At 40.8% G+C, this 19464-nt stretch overlaps 1 protein-coding gene across 1 annotated transcript; it reads right to left on the reverse strand.

Moving 5' to 3' along the window:
* Nucleotides 1-806: 806 nt before the first annotated feature.
* Nucleotides 807-5312, reverse strand: LOC111651775 (uncharacterized protein C1orf232). The gene is made up of 4 exons (XM_023401820.2): nt 4982-5312; nt 3240-3317; nt 2879-2985; nt 807-2027 (listed from the first exon to the last, which is right to left on the reverse strand). The coding sequence occupies exons 1-4, from the start codon at nt 5060-5062 to the stop codon at nt 1658-1660; spliced, it is 636 nt and encodes a 211-aa protein (XP_023257588.1). The 5' UTR covers nt 5063-5312; the 3' UTR covers nt 807-1657.
* Between the last annotated feature and the right edge of the window lie 14152 nt (nt 5313-19464).

Raw genomic sequence — 19464 nt, forward strand, 5'->3', positions numbered from 1 at the left:
CATTTCAGGTTCACGGCAATTCGTATTGACCACGGTGTAGTTCACGTGATACGCAGGTATATGCCGTATAGCCACTAAGAAAGCTCGAGAATTTCCGTATAACCACTTAAAAATGCCCGAGTATACGTAACAATATAGTTTTGTGACAGTGCACTTGGTGGGTACCGGCACTGTTTTCCCACTTCAAGCACTGTTTTCAAACAAAGTGTAGCAACGCTATCGTCACAGCCACAACTGTTTGTTTACAGCTGCACGCGACCGCGAGACACGGCCAGAACTAGTTGCCAGCAAACTGGCATGTTTGTAATCCCTGTTGAATGTGGATGGATTACTGATTGGCATATAGACACCGTCGGATAAATTTGTGAACGACAGGTTCAATTAAAAGAGAGAGAGATTAGAGATATAGACATTATGACAAAAAAAATCTTTCACAGCAATCACACCTAATAATAAAGAAAAACATTTTTTTGGACCTGACAATATATAGTGGGGTTGCCTTTGCAGCAATCCGACCTAATTAGATGAGGAAAGCCAGAAACAGACCTGGAAAATGGCATTCATTCTATGTTTTTTTTTGCTGTGTACTTTTTAATTTCAGTCATATCTTTTCTCTGAGCTAAGTCTTTTGATAATTCCTCATGCTGACATATTGAAATTTTATCTAGGCTCCATTGCAGCTTGTCTTCTTTGCCTCAAACAGGTCAAAGCTTCGCAAATAGTCTTGGCACATTTCTGGCTGAAGAAAGAAAAATTACAGCCAGTCATTCATGCTTTGTCAAATCTTTAGGTGCAATAGTCTTTATTAGAGCATACCAGAAAACAAAACAAACATACAACAAAGCAAAACCAAGATCAGAGAGAAAATAATGTTTATATATTAAAATAATATTTCATGTCACAAAATTAGGAATGTTTAAAACACACTTTGCACATTTCAGTCTCAACCAATTCAAGTCAGTTGTCATTATCTCACCACACACACGTTCATATATTCCACATTTCATATCATTGTGCAGCACATTTTCCACTCCTGCTGTCTGAGGGAAACAAAAGTGTTTTGTAAATAAATGCTTACAGAATATTATGTCATAGTTATGTTGCACTGCCAAATCTCTGAGCTGTAATCCCCTGCCCTCTGAACAGGTAAAGTGAGATAATCCTCAACTAATCCAGCTATCACTGCCTTTAATCTCTTAATCCAGTTTTTGCTAAACTACAGATTATATTAAGTTTGCTGACAGGTGTGAAGGCCCCTTTCTAGATAGATATCACCATACAATCCCAAAAACACCAAACGTCACTGTGTAGCCTATTTCAGGTCCAACACTGAATACAAAAACATATTTCAAGATTATTTTCTATTCATTTCCTGATAGTATTTGGCCCTAAAAAAAGGGTTGTGGGAAAGTAAAGATTTATTGTAACTTTTTGCATTCCTTGTGATATGGTTGTTAAAAATAATTTCTGGGAGATGGAGCAGTTTAGTAGTTCAGAACCCAAAAATAAGGGACTTCTACAGTAGCTGTATAGTTCAGTTACAGGACATATTGTGTAAAATATACCCTGCTCTACATCTTCCTCCACAATCCAACATCTAACCCCCTCCACCGGCCACATATCATTTGTCTTCTCCTGATTCCCTCTTCATCAGCAGCTAGTTGGTCTTGGTCATGCTCTTGGTCTTCAGATCTGCCAGTTTGCTGGTGACAAAGTTCCACTTGAAGGATGCGTCCTCATTTCCTCCACCCAGCGAGACATATTTGGAGAAGCTGTTGTTGCTCCTTCCTCCTCCTCCTCCTCCTCCTCCACTCTCCTCTCCCTCAGTGATCTGCCCATCCTGGTTCTCCTCCCCTCCAGCCTCTGTCACCCCCTCCTCACCTTGGCCTGTTGCCGCCTCGTTCACGGCAGCAGCAGCGGCTGCAGCTTCAGCCTGCTTCTTGGCAGCCCAGTTGGTTGCAAAGCTATCCCAGAATCCTATGCGCCTATTGGGTCGAGGAGGCTCCTCTGGCTTTACTGCAAGTGGACTGAGAATTCAGAGAAAGTAGTGGGATAAAATGTTTGGCTTTGAAACCTGAACATTGAACACACTATATGTACTTAGGACTGCCAAGGATTAGGTTGATACCATTCTCATGACTACAAGATAAATATGAAGCTGGGCCCAGCAGCCGGTTAGCGTAGCTTAGCATAAAGACTGGAAACAGGGGGAAACTGCTAGCCTGGCTATGTAAAAGATAACAGAATCTGTCTACCAGCACCTCTAAATTGAGATATATGGCCGATGTTTCTTGTCTTTATGCTAAGCTAAGCTAACTGGCTGAGTTGCAGCTTCATATTTAGAGTAGAGAGAATGTTGTGAAATTCTTAGGCCTATTTAATTGCTGGCAAAAGAGTGAATAATTGTATTTCCCAAAATGCTTAACTATTGCTCCAAAATGAAGTCATTCTACAAGATTATTTGGGCTTTCTTGTTGTGCTGTATGACCAAAACTCACGAGAAAATGGGCTCAGTAGAATGAAAACCTCCACAGAGGCCAATGTCAAACAATATACACCAGAGAAATCAGAGGAAAAATTCATAGTAAATTATCTGGATCTGCCCCAGAATTAATTAGGTTCTTCCCCGGCTCATGTCCCATCCCTCCAAGAAGTAAGGTACTTTTGTGTAATCCTGCTGACAAACAAACAAACCAACAAACAGAGAGGGATGAAAGCATAACAACTTTAATGGAGGTAACTATAAAAAACACCCCATTGTTCCACTGATCATCCACTGACCATTTCAGCTGCACAGATGTTACAAGGTGCAGGAATGAGATGCTTGACCAAGAGGAAAGAGAACAGATGTCAACAAAAGAGGAAGATTTCTACTCACTGGTCAGCAACCGGCGGGCTCTCAGTCTCCTCTAGAAGCTGGTGTTCATCATCTTTGTTAAAGAGAGATGATAGTCTGTTCCAGCTTTTGGTCCCGGCCCCCTGCATCTGGACACACCACCAACCAAACCCACAGGGTCAAAGGTCGAAAGCAGGGATGCATTCAGGTGTTTTAGAAGACTCAGTTGAACATTGATCCTCTGATATTTTTTTTTATTTTTTATTTTTTATTCCTCCTTACTTGCAAAACACTGAAGCTCTAAGGTACAATTTCTGTCACTGAAGTCTCACAGTTAACCACGTTACAATCTGCACTTGTCTTTTAGGGTTCACCTAAAAAGAATGTGTCAATGTTCACATACTTTCTTGGCCAATTGAGAGACAGCGTTGGGCCCTTCCTCCTCCTGCACTGGACTCATTTCATTCTCCACTTCTGTGACCTGCAACAGCAGAGAATAAAACTGGTGATGAAATGGATGCAGACAATGGATTTACAGCACACTGTCAAACGTGACTGCAGATGCACAGGATTTGTGCACATTAGTCGCCATCTAGTGCATACAACGGATATTACAATAGAAAATGTTAACTTGTTGATAACATGAAAGGAGACCTTGTTACTTACAGTGTATACAACTAAATTATTATATTATATATGATGAAAGACTTTGTTGTTGTTTTATTTTCTATTTACACTTATAAAACAACAGTATTAATAATAATATTAGAATAGTATTTCCATATCAGTCTATGTTTTGACATAAGGAAAGGTCATAGTGATACACTTTAGTTTTCTCATATTTCCCAAGTACAAGTGGAGTGATGCCGACTCAAATAGCAGCAATGACAACCCTGCACATCCATCTAAATGGAAACTATCTCTGCAAAAACACAAAGTATTCCCTGTTGTCGCTGTAGAGGCCCTGGCATTGTGTGAGACCACAGTGTGAAGCTGTCGGCTGGCTCGTTCGAACACACCCCGCGGCCTTGGCTATCTGTCTCATCCCCCTGTCAGTCAGTCAGTGGAATGCCAACTAATCCCCATGTTCAGCTCCCGTGCAGGATCGAGTTTCTCAGCACTCGAGAGATCTGGGTCAACGCAACACTGTCTGTTTAGCTGGCATCAAACGCTGGGTAGAGTACAGGTGCTGTAATGAGGCCATGAAAACCAGTGGTGGGACAAGTACTCATGTAAAACATATTCAAGTAAAATACAACGATTAAACATACTCTATCACACGTAAATTGCTCCATTTATAATCCCACAGCAGAACTTTACTGTTGTAATTGGTATATGACTGATGGGAGTTTTTAACTGCTTTATTTATACAGTTTGATTAGTTTAGTCCAATGGTTCCCATCCATGGGGTCGACCCCCATCCAAAGAGTCACAAGATAAATCTGAGGAGTCATGAAATGATGAAAGGGAGAGAAGAAAAAACAAAGTTCTGATTTTCTTTAGTTTCTCTAATATTTCCCATTTCTTTGGTAAAATGCAGGTTATCTCAAACAATTATTTAAATGAAGCCATCTGAGGAGGTTAGAGGGGAATTTAGTCAAACTGACATCTGAAATATGACAAAAATAGACTGCTTCTTTGTTGGGTTGGGAACCACTGTTTTAAACTTGAGCAATACTTTGAATTACTCTGAGCACAGGTATAAAGAAGCATAAAATGGAAATACAAAAATTCAGGTACCTCTGAATTGTACCAAAGTATAGTAAAAATAAATGTAGTGTACTTTATCCACTGATGAAAACTATGGTTTGTAATATTGCCTCGACGTACAGTACTACAGTAAGTTACAAGTTACTTTGCTGGTGCTACTGGACTCCACTTTGACGCTGGAAGCAGGAAGGTTCACAGTAGATCAAGAGGAAGCACTGTGAGCCAAACTTCTGCCTTAAAGTCCCCTTTACACAGAAAAACAATACAGCTTAGCAAGCTCATCTGAGCCTGTGATAAATAAAAAATGATCAGCAAAACAAAACCTGGTGACTTTCTGACTTCAGTGCCAACAACCGCATCAACTTTCTCATACTTCACCATATGTATATGGATCACTACACGGAACAAAGATGGAGAAAGGTGTTAGTTCTGTACCTCTTCAGCCGTGTCCTCCTCATATTCTGGGTTAAGCGTCTTCAGCACTTTGCTCTTATAAACCTTCCACATAGGATTCATACTTGCACAAATAGGTGCTCAACACTCAGGGCAAGACCTGTGAAGACCTCTCTATGCCTCTGTGGTCCACCCTCCACCAAGTCTCCACTCCCAGCTTCAGCTTCAGTCTCAGTTGGGCCAACTTTGACCTGTTTACCATGTGTAAAGTTCTCAGCAGTTCAGTAGCGCAGGGAACCTGTTCAGCACCGAGGCCCGAGCTGGTTCATAGCATTTCTCTTGGTCAGATTGCGTCTGTCTCGTCAAGCCAACTGGGTTGACAGCTGCTTTCGTCCCTGCAGAGTGCCTGAACAGGTGAAGCTAGGAAGCAGTGCTGCTCATGCATGTGCCCACACAGGTGTACACACACACACACACACACACACACACATGCACTCACATTCAGCGTCACTGTTCAGAATCTTACCTTGGTTACCTGGAGACAGGTGTGGATTTCCTCATTCATAATTGAGAGGGTCTCTTTTCCAGAGCCAGAGGTCCATTGTCAGCCAGCATTGGTAGATTGTCTCCTGTACCCCTGATGCGCATGCACGCACACATACACACACACACATACATACACACACACGCACACATGCACAGCACTGACATATTTATGTTGAGAAAGAAAGATTAGCTTGATTATTGTAAACCTGCTGGAGCTCTGCGTTCGAGCCAGTTCATGTTCTCTCATACCTGAAGAGTTAGCAGTTCCCATCAAAGTTGGGTCTCAACTCTTCCTGAGCAAACAGAAAACTACAAAGCAGGAAGGCCTTTTAAATGCTGTATTTTCCTACAAATTCACGATACACACACATTCATGCCTGTGGTTTATTTATGGAAACACACCTAAATACCATCTCAACAAACAATCCACTTATCTTCCACTGATACCAGGCCCCATCCTCCCCTCTATTCTCATCGGTTCCTTCAGCATATCAGTCGAACACCAATCAGATTTCAGGTGCACCACAAGCTCTTTTTTGTTCTTTTTTGTGACTGGTCTCTTGGCAACCTGAGAAAGCCGGTGAGTGTCGTGTAAATAGAGTGAGATGTATAAAGCTTTGATGACTGATTGGGTTTCATCAACCACCCACCACAATACAGCCGACTACAGAGATACACATTGGTTTGCTAATTCGATTCAAACATGCATGCTAATATCTAGGAAACCACTCAATTGAACATTAACATGTTAACTTGATATGTCTCAATTCTCTCTTTTATTGCAGCAATAATTAGACAATAGAATAATAGAAATAAGGCATCCGTCCACCTGCTATACATTTATAGGAAGCTATCCAGCATAGACTTGATGAAAATCTTGATTATGCACCAGAGAAATTTGATCTAACCTGTCCTACAGCTCTCCTGTTCCTGGTTTTGATTACCATACAGACTTCAACAGTAATGAAGCTGAGAGGTCGGGCAGATCCATAAGATCAACATGAATTATGAATGCAGTTCTATGGACGACACGTCTATGCAGACTGATGGATGTTGGCTATTCGAAGAGCGACCAGTTAGGTTGTGGCCGGAGCAGCTCAGGTTTCAGCCTGGAAAGGACACACCCAAGTATTTATCAGCCTTAACACACCACACCAGGGCAGTCGATTGTTGTGGAGGTGGTGCAGCTTCTTTGATGCACTTCATATCTTTTTTTAAGGTTCAATGAAACTGATTTGAGAGGAATAAAAGTGAAGTTTTAGAGAAGATGGGAGTTTGTTAGTGAACTCGCTGTGAGATGAGGTTGATTAAACATGGTCTCAGTCTGGATTTAAAATACATAGATGGATTTATATATCATGATCTCACAATGATGTATTGAGCTTATAAAATACAAAGCACTGCTAGAGTTTAAACTACCCAGTAGTATATAAAGACACTAAGCTAAGACACACACTTACAGGGGGCATCCTCCTGAGTAATGAGTTTTTGTATTCATACTTTAAATACATTTCAAAGATATATTTTTACTCGAGTGATGTTTTGCATACATTTTTTAGTATGGATTATTTATAAGTTATAGTACAGTTACTTTACTTTACTCAAGTAAAGGATCTGAATTCTGTCTTCACCACTGATTTTAAACATTAGTATATATATTACAACACGTTTTCCTGTTCATAGTCTCTTGACGTATCTTTAGAATATACCAAACTGGTATTTAACATGCCTTATAAAGTGGTTTTATGTTCCTGACCACATTAATCATGGACTTGAATTACTGCCTAAGAGCAAAATAAATAATATAAGATTAAAATTAATTCTGTTTCATTTGAATCTTTTTCTATTTTGTCACTTCATACCAATAAACTAATTTCTAATATGTGTGAATCATCTCTTTGATTTTCCAACTATCTTCCAGTCACACACTGTCTTCTAACCTTGAGGTTGCCACTGCCTCTTTATTTAAATTCCCACTGTGTTCATTTAATTGAAGGTTTGGTTAATTTGATTTATTTTGAAATCCCTGCGAAGACATGATGACATGACATGGTGTGAATGTAAGAGAGATGGACAACAGAGCACAGTGACTTCACTAATCTGAACTCTGCTTTGAACTTCCATGTATTCCTGGTTCTCAGTTATCCATCCTTTTCATTGTCACCACATTTGAACATGAATTACTGACTAGACGTTTCCCAGATAAAAGCAAATACTAAAGAGCAACATACTGTCACAGGTCAGCCTGGCTTTCGATCACCACCAGGTGGCTCAAGAGTCCTTCACAGTGTTGAACATCTGGTCTTGCTCATCGTGAGGGAGGAGTAACTTCCAGTTTTTTTCAAATGTGAAATAATTAGAAACATGATGCTGGTATAAAGTTGAGAGGGATGTTTTCTACATAATTTCACCAATTTAAAGACTAAACACAACAATTTATAGAAAAACGGCAAAAGTGTAATGATATAAGTGTCAGGGTAGCCATCATATTGTCTTTTAAGGAACTGTTAAGCTACTGAACAAATCATCGTGAGGCAGTCTGAAAATATACTTTATTCAGATGTAGATGCTAGAGTCAATCTAAATTATGTGTCTGATTTGATGTTTCCTAGCAACATTTATTAATACAAATTTTCAGTTCCATATCTGTGCTGTCTCTGTCAGCCAGACGCCTGGTTTAGTTTAGTTTCACTTAATCTTGCCAAGAGCTGACTATCATTTACATTCTCCAAAGTTCTTTTTGAATGTGGGACAACACCTTTGTTTTAAAGCAGCCTATGTCTCCAGGTGCTCTGTGCATGAGAGAGGGATTTGTATTTCAGCTTTTGAGATCTTATACATTTGCCTTTTTGCTTGCACCCCTCCACAGGAACTGGCACCCTGAGGAACCGGCAGGGATGGATAACAGTCTATTATAATAGTCATATTAAAGCATCCTATTCCATGAATACTGCCTGAGGATGGTTTTCATTAGAATTGTTTGCTGACAACACTTTCTATGCATGACTCTTACGAACAGCTGGCAAGGCAACTACTCTGGTGTTGAGTTCATGATACTCATGAAAGATTCCTATATTTATGTGGAGATGAACAAATACTTCCTTTCTTCCTCTCCACCAAAACATGACAAAGACCATGTTCGTCTGTACATGTGCATCATATGCATGTGACGCATTCTTTTATGGTACTTTATTATTACACTTGCCTCCCTGTGTTGACCACTGGGGGGAGACAGTGAAACTGTCTCATGCTGCTGTGTTGTGCTTGAGAAATAAAGAACAGAATGTACAGAACACAGTGTACAAATACATCACTTGGTCGTGTTTATCATATACATTTACATGTGCCACAGTGTCAACGTATAGGCCTGCTCAAAGTCATCTATAGAGATCAACAACTGCTGAACCTTGTCTGAGAACAGCCAGCAAATGCCTTGAGTCCCTTCATTGTAAAAGCACATGAGCTGAGCAGAATCCTACACTTTCCTTAAAAAGTAAGTTCACTCTCTGCAGAAATGAAGATTTTGGTTCAGTGAAAGCTAATCCTGCGGATAAAGAGAGATGCCCCACACAAGAAAGCTGAAGCAAATCAATTGAGCCTCTTTTTGTATAGGCAGACCTCTCCCCGGCACAGTGGGGAGCACTATGTGGGGGTGGTCACAGAGGGTGAGGATGGCAGTTTTGACCTGTCACTGAGACAGCTTTTCCTCACCACTGAATGTAGACCGACAGCCAAGAATATAACCAGAGGACTGTCATTAGATAAAACAGAACGTTATCACATGAGTGTTAAGGAGAAGTGATCATTCATTGAACTGAGCTTTGCATCTCCGTGCCCCCATAAGGCTTTTTCAAGTATCAATCCACGGCTTCTGTCTGTAAAACCGTAATAAAACCACTCAGCCAAATTCTAAACCAAACCAAACCAAACAAGAGGTCAGTGCAGGAAAAACCAGGCCTCTTCCATAACACATCACACTCATTGCTGGTTCGGAGTCAGAGACTTTGGCAGCAGGTGAAAACTCACATCTGTGCTCGTCCTTCTTCCCAGTTCTCCATCTAGAGTATCTAGTCACCACTGGTGATTCGTCCACTGATGCCTGTTGTCCAACCTCCCGCGGCGACTTGGATTGGAGAGTGAAATTCCATTACTCTGCATAAGTGTGTGTGTGTGTGTGTGTGTGTGTGTGTGTGTGGGAAGATGGAAACTGGCTGGTCTTTAACCTCAGCATGAGCCATGTGTTGAATGGGTGTAGGGGTGCGACATGGACCCTGCTGCCCTTTGCTCTATTTACTCTGCGCTGTGCACCGTCAGGAATCCGACTGAAAGGCAGCAGTGTTGAAGTCAAGCCAAATGTGAATCAAAATTTCAGGTTTAAAAGCATCTGACATCCAATTTCAGCGACAAGTGGATCCGTCAATTCAATGACGTAGCAGAATTTCAGTATGCAGGTCAGTAGGTCAGAGTGTAGGACAGAAGCTTGCCCTACTTTGCATGTGCACTTTGACCTTTAGTTTATGTAATACTGTAGATTAAATGAATAGTTTGTCAGTTAATGAAATACACTTTTTCAAAGAGGATCGATACCATTCTCATGTCTGTGCGCTAACTGTGAAGCTAAAGCCAGCAGTCAGTTAGCTTAGCTAAAACACACCACTGTATATCCCATTTAATCTGTCCCAAAATCTAAGTGTAAAAACAACAGTTCCTGAAGTCTATGCTGCCAGGAAATTGTCTAACATATAACAGCAAATTGTTATTTTGGAACCCATTGGAGGAGCTCTGCGGGTTGGGAACTGCTGTTGTGTACTTGCAGTCTTTGTCAAACAATTATTTGATCCAGTGGATGTTCATTAATAAGTGATAATTGGGACAGTGCTGCAGAGAAACATTTCCCTCTCTCTGTGATCATAATCATTTCAGGGTCACAATCTGCGTCAGCCCAAGTGAAAATTTCTCCTCAAAATTTCAGGTTATCTCAAAACAAAAACACCTTTTTTTACTTTGTTTGTGAAAATGATCATGTCATGTCTTCAAATGGCTCAGGTGAAAGTCGGACCACGTGCAGTTTGCTTATGCAAATGAAAACAAGGCCTAAATGTAAATGTAATATGTCACATGTTTTGTTGGTAAGGTGTGGCGTCTGGATCGACTTGAAAAACATTCCCACTCAGAAAGTAGAAGAGGAAATCAATGAGTATATCACCACAGACACAGACAGACACCAAACATCAGATATGTGGATATGCGTATTCGACTCATTGTGTGTAGATCACCCTCATTGTATTGTAGAACTCAGCTTGAAGTAAAAGTTAAAATAGTCGAATGACTTCTGAAAAATATCAGATTAGTACCTCGTCAGATTCCCTACAGGTACATCTGTATTAGTGTGTATGTGCGTGAGATTACAAACACTCAAATACTATATGTGTCAACACGTATGTTTGTGTTTTTCTCTCTTTATGTCCTCAAATGTATGTTCAAAAGCAAGGTGTTAGGGAATGCAATGCCGTGCACGTTTCCTGCACACATGTTCTTCTCATGTTTTACGAGACCCTGCAGACGTGTGTGTTTTCAGTTCTGTGGCTTCCTATCGTGCCAACCGTTGTGTAATGTCCAATAAAATGCCCATTCACAGCTCCTCTTACCTCCCAAAACAGGATTTTGCTGTTGTTATGTTTCCGTCATCAACTTGGCTTCAGCCACTGGCTTTACATAAGAACCTTTTGTCCAGATCTAATTTTCCGGTTTGCTGTGGTTGTCATCTTATCATTTACTACAGAATGCTTTCAGCTCAAGAAACAAAAGAACACTTCTGACGGCTATACATTTCTTAAATGAAATTTCTGATTTTGTCAGCTCCCAAATGTATTTTTTCTTACTGTTTGAGTCTTGTGTGCAAGCGATATTTTGGAGGAGTAAGGTTTGCAGGTAGGAAAAACTCAGCAGGGTGCAGATTTAACAGTGAACGGTGGGTTTATTGGTAGAACCAGGCCTACAGCATACTGTGCATGCACTCACATTGGGAGAACGTCAACTCTCATTCACAAATCGGTCAGTCTAATCACATTGATTTGTAATTACTAATTAAATAACAATAACGGAAGTGTAGAAACAGTCCTGACCACACACACTGATGACACACTCATGCACACGCAAACAAACACGCAGAAAGGATCTCCTTCAAAATCAGGTCACGCTGAAATGTTGATCTCTCAGCAAATAGTGAAGCATTCCATTAAGTGACCGGAGACGAGACAGACCTTTTCCGCCAGCAGGCAAAGAGTCCACTGACCAGCTCAAATTAGCTTAAGCAAACTTTTAGCATGTTGGTGCTTAGATCAGATGATTAAATACTGGAGTTTTTCAGACATGATTGCTTGTCATGAGACTGTCAGAGTTGACAGTAGGACAAGAAAGTGATCCAACGTGGTGGATAATCATCCCACAAAGATAAACTTTGTAAAATCCTTTTTTTGTATCTCGTCTGATTATTTAAGAAGACTTGATAAACAGAAAACACACCTGATAAATTGATGAAGGTTCAGAAAGTCTCTGTGTCTTGAGGCCAACTAGTCCACCAAATTATCAGACGGATAACATGTATGATGTCGTGACACAAGAACCGTCCTGAATGTGTTTGAAAGGGACCTGACCTCACCCTAAGGCCCTGTGAACCTACACTTCACAGGGCCTTAGGGTGATATAAATATATACAAAGCTGCTGTTGGTGGTTTCAAGGTTGTGAACTCAATGACATGACATGCTGGAAGAGAGCTGATACTTACAGTGGGATCCAAACGTCTGAGATCAGACGTTTGGATCCCACTTTAGGTTTTAACATTGTTTCCATAATCATAAGGCATTCAGTGGCATCACCAATTCAAGCACTATAGTATGGATTTGTATGTTTCAGTACATGAACCGCCATGAATCCAACGGTTACTGTATGTTTGATGCAGCCATTAGTTCCATTGATTTATGCAGTTATGCTACATTGACTGTAGTATGACTAAATTTGTCAGCCACATATGTTTTCAGCTATGCTAGCAGGCGGCCCCAGGGATGGCAGTGTCAGTCGGTCAGTCCACCACTTTGGCCCAGGCTGAAATATCTTAACATCCATTGGATGGACTGCCATAAAACTTTGTACAGACATCCATGCACTCCATATATGAAATAACTTTAGTGATGAGTTTTCCTGGCATCATCATCAGATCAAAATCAGATCAAAATGATACTTGTGCTTTGGTCTTTGTGCTAATTAGCAAATGTTGTTGGGCTAATATGCTAAACTGAGACACTGAGCATGGTAAACACTGTTCCTGCCAAACATCCACATGCTTGCATTGTTACTGTGAGCGTGTTAGCTGCCTGACGTTACCATTTACGTTACCACAGAGCTGCTGGCATTGGCTGTCGACTCGAAGGCTTCTGAGCTCTCAGGTATAACTGCAAATATCAAGCAAGAAAAGAACTTGTTGTTGTCCAGGATTACTGAACAGGTTATAACTGAGAACAGAAAGAAGTATGCTGTCATTGTACATGCCAGGATAGTTCTGCTTTTGCTATGTAGCACTGGCCTCTGGGTGGGAACATTTTGGCAGCATGACACAGCAGGTGGGTTATTTTGGTGAGGAGAAACAGGGGTCACATTACAGGTAAGCACAGAGCCTTGTGGGAGCTGCTTGCTGCAGAATAGAGACAAATAATGCTTTTGTGTTTACATGTTTTTGTGCTCATGTATGGTTGCATGTGCTCTAGTTTGTGTAATTACACAGTCACAAAATACCCGGAGGCACCAAGCAGGTGCTTCATGTACATATTCAAGCCCTTCCTCAAACTGTATATGTGGTTGTGTGTTTATCTGTGCACTTGTGTAAGGATTTTTTTCAGGACATAACCAGTTGAAACTAGCTGTGAAGTGCTTACAAGCAGGTTTTTTTTTACTGCAAGGCTGGAGGCAGTTCCCCAACAGCAGGCCTGCTGTTTAACTCAACAGGAATTTAAAGCTCATGACTGATAAGAAAACACACGTACAGCCACATATAAAAGAGTTGAAAACTATACAGATGAGATAGACTGAGATGTTCAAAGATATCAAGTAGATATGAAACTGAAATGGAAACACACATGCACATGGCTCCATATACATAGTATGCAAAAAAAAAGCAGGCGGAAGCACATGTACAGTCGACACGTAAATTTCATTCCTGCATTGAAAGACAACCTGCGAGGGGTTTTGGCTTTGATCAAAGCTGAACAAAGAAGTTCAAGTGATCAAACGCTTTAGAGGTGATAAAAAAAAAAATGAGATTTTCGTCTTTCTTATTTTATAAACACCAGATACCTTTTGATGTTGCCTTTGATTCTCTGACAGCGGACTTTTTAAAAACACTGGAGCAGCATACCATGCACAGTAACAAAGTACAAAACAAAGACGAAGAACATCAAAGAAACATTATTTATTGTGCCAGAAAATCTGCATGCATGTGTTAATGGAGACATGAGAATACCCTGTGTCATGTAATGCATGTACTTGTGTGCAGGAACATGAATGTAAGCACGTTAACGAGCGGACATGACCAGTAAACATGACAGAGCCGTGGATTATGTTATGCAAAAGAGCTAAGTGACTTCAGCGGCAGCCAATCACGAGCTCACCATCTGCTTCACAGCATCAACTGCTGCTGCCACAATGGAGCTCGTACATTTGCTTCCTTTCATCCTCGCCCACCCTCGAGCAATTAACCGACGGCTCTTCTGATCAATGACAGCCAGATTTGGTCAAGAGCAAAGTTATGGTGCGGTGGCAAAACATTTTTCTGATGCTGAGCGTCCCAGCGGCGCCAACTGGACTCAATAGTACAAGTTAGGATGAGCATCCATATAAACCACCATGTGCCTCAACAGAGTCTCTCATATGTCCATCCACACCTGTCTGTTCCCTCTAAAATTAACCTGGCCTGGTCTGATTTGTATCAGTGAAGAAGAGAGACGGTTGCTGCCAAGGAAAGATTAGATGGAGGGATTCAGGCGGATGGAGAGATGAAATGAGAGGATCAGAAAGTAACAGCTATCACTCAGCTCTGCATTCTCTCTCTAGCGGTCTTGGTTGTGGAGCCCTGGAAAGGCTACTGGTGTGACTGGAACTGTACCAGGTGTCGGATGAGTTACAGATACGGCAGTGGCAGGAGATGAAACTGGGGAAAAGGGTGTAGATGGAGTTAGTAGTAAACAGAGAGGTGGGTGTTTCATTTGGACACAAGCAACATGTGCAGCAGCAAACAAGACGTGTTTAATGTAAGCGAGGTTAAAAGTTTTAGGTTTGACAGTGTAAATATAGAAGTTTGTGTTTGAAAGTCCATATAAATGCAAAAAGAAGCAGGCCAGCATGCTGACACAGACAAAATGCATTAACAGCTCATGTATTCACTGCAGAGCTTAAATCTGTGTTGCTGCCGGCTCAGCAGATAGAAGCTAAGCAATGTATGAATCCTGAATCTGAACACACAAGGTAAACTTAAAGTTTATGTGTCATTTGTACATGTTAAGTTGCTGGTTCAAATTTCTCAATTGAGTGTATCTCACCCACTGAGCCATTCCCAGGAAAAAAAAGCTTCATTAGTTTATGTGTGCTAGTGATAAGATTAACATTTTAGTTTAATCTGAGTTTGGTTTGACTGAAGACGCAGATTTATTTTTTAAAATTAGGTAAAACCTTTGTTCCAGTTCATAAAGAATTACATCGAAGACTTTGTGTCTTTTGAAGTCAACGGGGACAGAAAAAGAAACAGTACGCCTGTGTTTGTGGATGCTGTGCCATGTCACAATTTATGCAAGATGCTGTTTACTGCTACAAAAGTAGGCCACATGGCCCAGAGGCATTCCCTAGGACGATATATGTCAAGGTCCGACAATGACATAACTGGCAAAGATGATCCATTCCTGAGAAGGAACTATTAGATTGACTAAACATTTGGGTTAGCATTTAATTGAGCTTGAAAGAGAGAAAAAACTGACTAAATGAGTTGAGGGGAGTTAACAAAACTTGAACACATTAGATGCCAACAGTGAAAGCTCTAAAACAGGCCAATGTGTTGATCTTTACAAATCTATTAAGATAGATATGTAAATAACTTGCCTATAGGGAAAACATTTCAGAACAATCTGTGAATCCCCATGTCAGAACTAACTCTCAGAGGGCCACGATAATGAACGTATTCGACATGTAAAAGGGAGGGAATGAGAGTCTATAATTCCCAAACCACCGCCTATTTCCAGCTCTGGCTCCCACAGCCGCTGGTATTCTCACAAGCATTCCCCACCAATACAGACAGGAAATCAGCAGCTCAGTGTCCCTGCTCCTCTCATATAATGGCTCAGCAAAAAATGTGCCCATCAAAACCATGTGGGGTGCTAAAACAACATTCTCAGGCTGTGGAGTTTGATTAACAAAAGGAACAGTCTGAACTAAGATTGAATGATTTTAAAAAGGGATGAATACATGCAGAAAATACTGAGACAAGTTTTTAACTGTTTTGTTCGTCTGCCCATTCAGTGGGACACTTTTCCCAGCAACACACCACACTAATCTTTGTATTTAACGTGTGTAATGATTTATTTCTTCAGTTTGGGTGTTATGTAGTGCTTTTTTGATCCCTTAGCATTAGTTGCAGAACTGAAGAACAACATCCAGCAGTCAAGATACTCAACATCTGCCCTGCAACAGCCTGCAGCGTTGCATCATCATTTTTATTTTGACAGCACAGTCACTAACTTGTGTGACAGTGCCACATAGTTGTGGTTTTACGACGCCACTGCTTCCTCTTTCAGTGATTTCAATTTTAGTTTTGCAACAGGTTCTGCAAATGTTTGCCCCCTCGTGTTTTGTCTTGAAATAAACTTGTGAATTTGAAACAATTCGGTGTAAGCTAGCTCTGGTATGAGGAAGGATAAACACTCAAATAGTTTCAGGTCGCATGGCAGAGCAGGATGGTCATAAAATTTTAAAACACATCCTTTCTGCAAGATTAGGAGCGTGCAGCCATGCTAGCACCTCTGTGGGGCACAAGCTAAATGCCAAGCCTTAGCTAAAAGCTAATGTCAACATGCTAGCATGCTCACAGTGACAGTACAAGCAGTGTTGATAATGTTCACCATCTTGACTTAGCATTTGAGCACACTAACATAAAGTACAGCTAAAGCTGATAGGAATGTCATTACTTTAGTCATTCGTGATGGTGTTAGTTGCTTTATACTTCTCTGTTTCATGTGACATAATTGATCAAGTAACATTTTATTTTTCTTACAATAAATAGTTTGTTACAATTGACAGTATTTAATAGATTCTTAGTCCAAGTGTAAAACTGACATATTCAAAAAGAATTTGATTGATTTGTGGGGAGATCTACAGCCCCACACTTTATCACTGCTTTTCTTTTTCTTTGCACTAAAGAGATGACATCAGCTGACAACAGTCATAAAGCAATAAACCCTGTGGGAAAAAAACAACACATTTTAGCCTTAGAGCCAAACAACCTTAGAGTCCAGAGATAAGCGGCTTTTCACTAAATCCTAATGAAAAGGAGCCATGGGGAGATAGAAAAAACATCAGAGTGAGATTAGGAGGCAGAACATGGCGTCCTACATCACCGACCTGGGAGGGTAAAGGGCTGAGATACAGAAGCACTAACAGCCGCAGCAAACCTTTAAACTGCAGCTTTACAGTTATGAGGCAGCACTTTGAATTTTATTTATTTGTAATTTGGGCAGGGTAGGTTTTTTTTTATGACATGTACAAGTAATTCAACAAAACAAACACTTTCATAATGTCTGAAAAATAGACTTTTAGTTACTAGAATGGCTTTTTATAAATAAAAATCTATCATTGGAGGTTTTTATGCAGCAACAGATAAAAAAAGAAACGGATGCTGCTGATTGTGCTGTAGGGCGGGGGTGTCTGGATCTGAGAGACACTGTGTTCTCTGCAGTCTGCACGTTGGACGCCAGTCACAACAACAGCTCCCTGGGCAGAGGCCACCCCAGAATGAACCCCGATGCAGCACATGCTCCAGCCGGGCACGTGCACATTGTTTTCATGGAAGCCTTGTGATGAATGAATACTGATTTTATGTGCCATGTGCATTAACTGTACTTTGACAATATGTCTCTGCACCAGCTTCACCGAGATCATACTATACACCCGTGGATGTGTAAAGCTGCAAGTATGCTTCATCCAAACTGTTTGTTGAATGGCTGTGTATGATGATGTCCGCTGGAAACCGAAACTGAAAATTTGTTCTTGATATATTCTAACTTGGCACAGTGAAACTTGTCTTTGTGGCTTATTAGTGTCTTTTTTTAGTCTCCTTTAATCAGTGGCAGCACATTCACTATGAACTGATGTGGACTTGACAAACAGGGGCCTTAAATGCTCATCACCTGGGGCAACAAGATTTGTCAATCCAGTCCTGAATATACAGTATATGGTATAGGTGACTATACGATCTAATCTGTATAACTTTTCAGAAGTATTTTTCTGACAAGAGCATAGTTCATAAAATTAATCAAAACATCATTTAAATCAAAGACTTTAGTTTAATGTCTTCAGTGAATATAAAGCAGCAACAAAACATAATATTCTCAGAGACAGGAGTAAATGCCTTGTAAGGTTATAGAACTTCATCACCCCATGAGAAGGGGTATATACAGTATTTTTAAAGCTACTTCATAAACTGTAGAGCCCAATAAACAGATTCACACACTTAAAATGATCAGTCAGTAGAAACATCATCCAAAACAATATTTTCTCATCACTATACAGCCTGTCTAGAATAAGGAAGGTCATACAGTTCAAAGATCTTTCATGCACACACAAGCTGAACATGTTTATGATAATTGTGAACCCAGTGGCTGGAAAATTAAAGGTGACGTTCACCTGAGGTTGAGTTTAACAGTCGTGTTTGTGTCTCTTGTTCACACCTGCAGCTCTGAGTCCCACCCATCCTGAAATTATTATTTTTTTTTTTACAGAAAAGCTTCAGGGCCCTTCACAAGCACCTACAAAGCTATCTCATTTACATAACTTTACTTGGTGTTGGCTGTTATGGCGACTTCTCTCCGAGTGCATTCATAAGCCCCTTGCTGAGAATTGGTTAGATGTTGAAACAAAATAAAATAAAAAGGCAATGGAGCCCCCACCCTGATCCCAAATAATGATTCTCTCATCCACATTCCCCACCAATGACCTTATCCCCATCCTTTTGTCTCTGTGGCTTAGAACCAGGCCGATTTTGGTGACGCATCACCGGTCAGCCAATGGGCGCTCTTCGTTAAGGGTTGTGTCCTCTTCCTAGCATCACCGAGACACCAATGGGGGTATTTTTGCCCAGTGATGTGCAAGGGGGAGGGGACGGGGAGGAGCATGGCGGCGTGGGCAGAGGGGCACGTGGCGCCCAACGAGGTCTCAGCTTGTCACAGGGCATCACATCAGCCTGCGAGCAGGCATGCGCAGTTTCTAAACTCCACGCCCTGCGACAGAAAGGGAGAATGTAGAAGAAAAGCTGTCGCCACTCTACCTCAAACCCGACTGTGTAGCAGGGGAGCGTGGGAATAAGGTGCCAAAACATCCAGAAATCCAGTTTTGTCTGACCAACATCATTCTGTTAGTGAGGAATGAAAATCTATAAAAAAAAATAAAATAAAAAAAATTTTTTTTTTTTTTTAAAACCGTATGAAGAACGTTCCATGTATATTCTCAGAGAGGACGAAAAAGGCTGCTGTGTAATATGCAAGACTACACGTGTGTGCTTTTATTTACCATCCAGATACTCAAGCGAGCTAACTGAAATCATCCCCGATCACTTCCAGCATCTTATTTCTTTGAGTTTAACAACTTGATCTCATTAAATTACTGAAAGGTCTTTTATGTGGAGCATTTTGGATTCACACAAAAACTGTCATCAACTTTCCTTTTA

The sequence above is a fragment of the Seriola lalandi genome, unplaced genomic scaffold (assembly GCF_002814215.2).
Source record: "Seriola lalandi dorsalis isolate HSWRI2012SDOR001 ecotype SW California unplaced genomic scaffold, Sedor1 jcf7180002053771, whole genome shotgun sequence".
Taxonomy (NCBI): domain Eukaryota; kingdom Metazoa; phylum Chordata; class Actinopteri; order Carangiformes; family Carangidae; genus Seriola; species Seriola lalandi.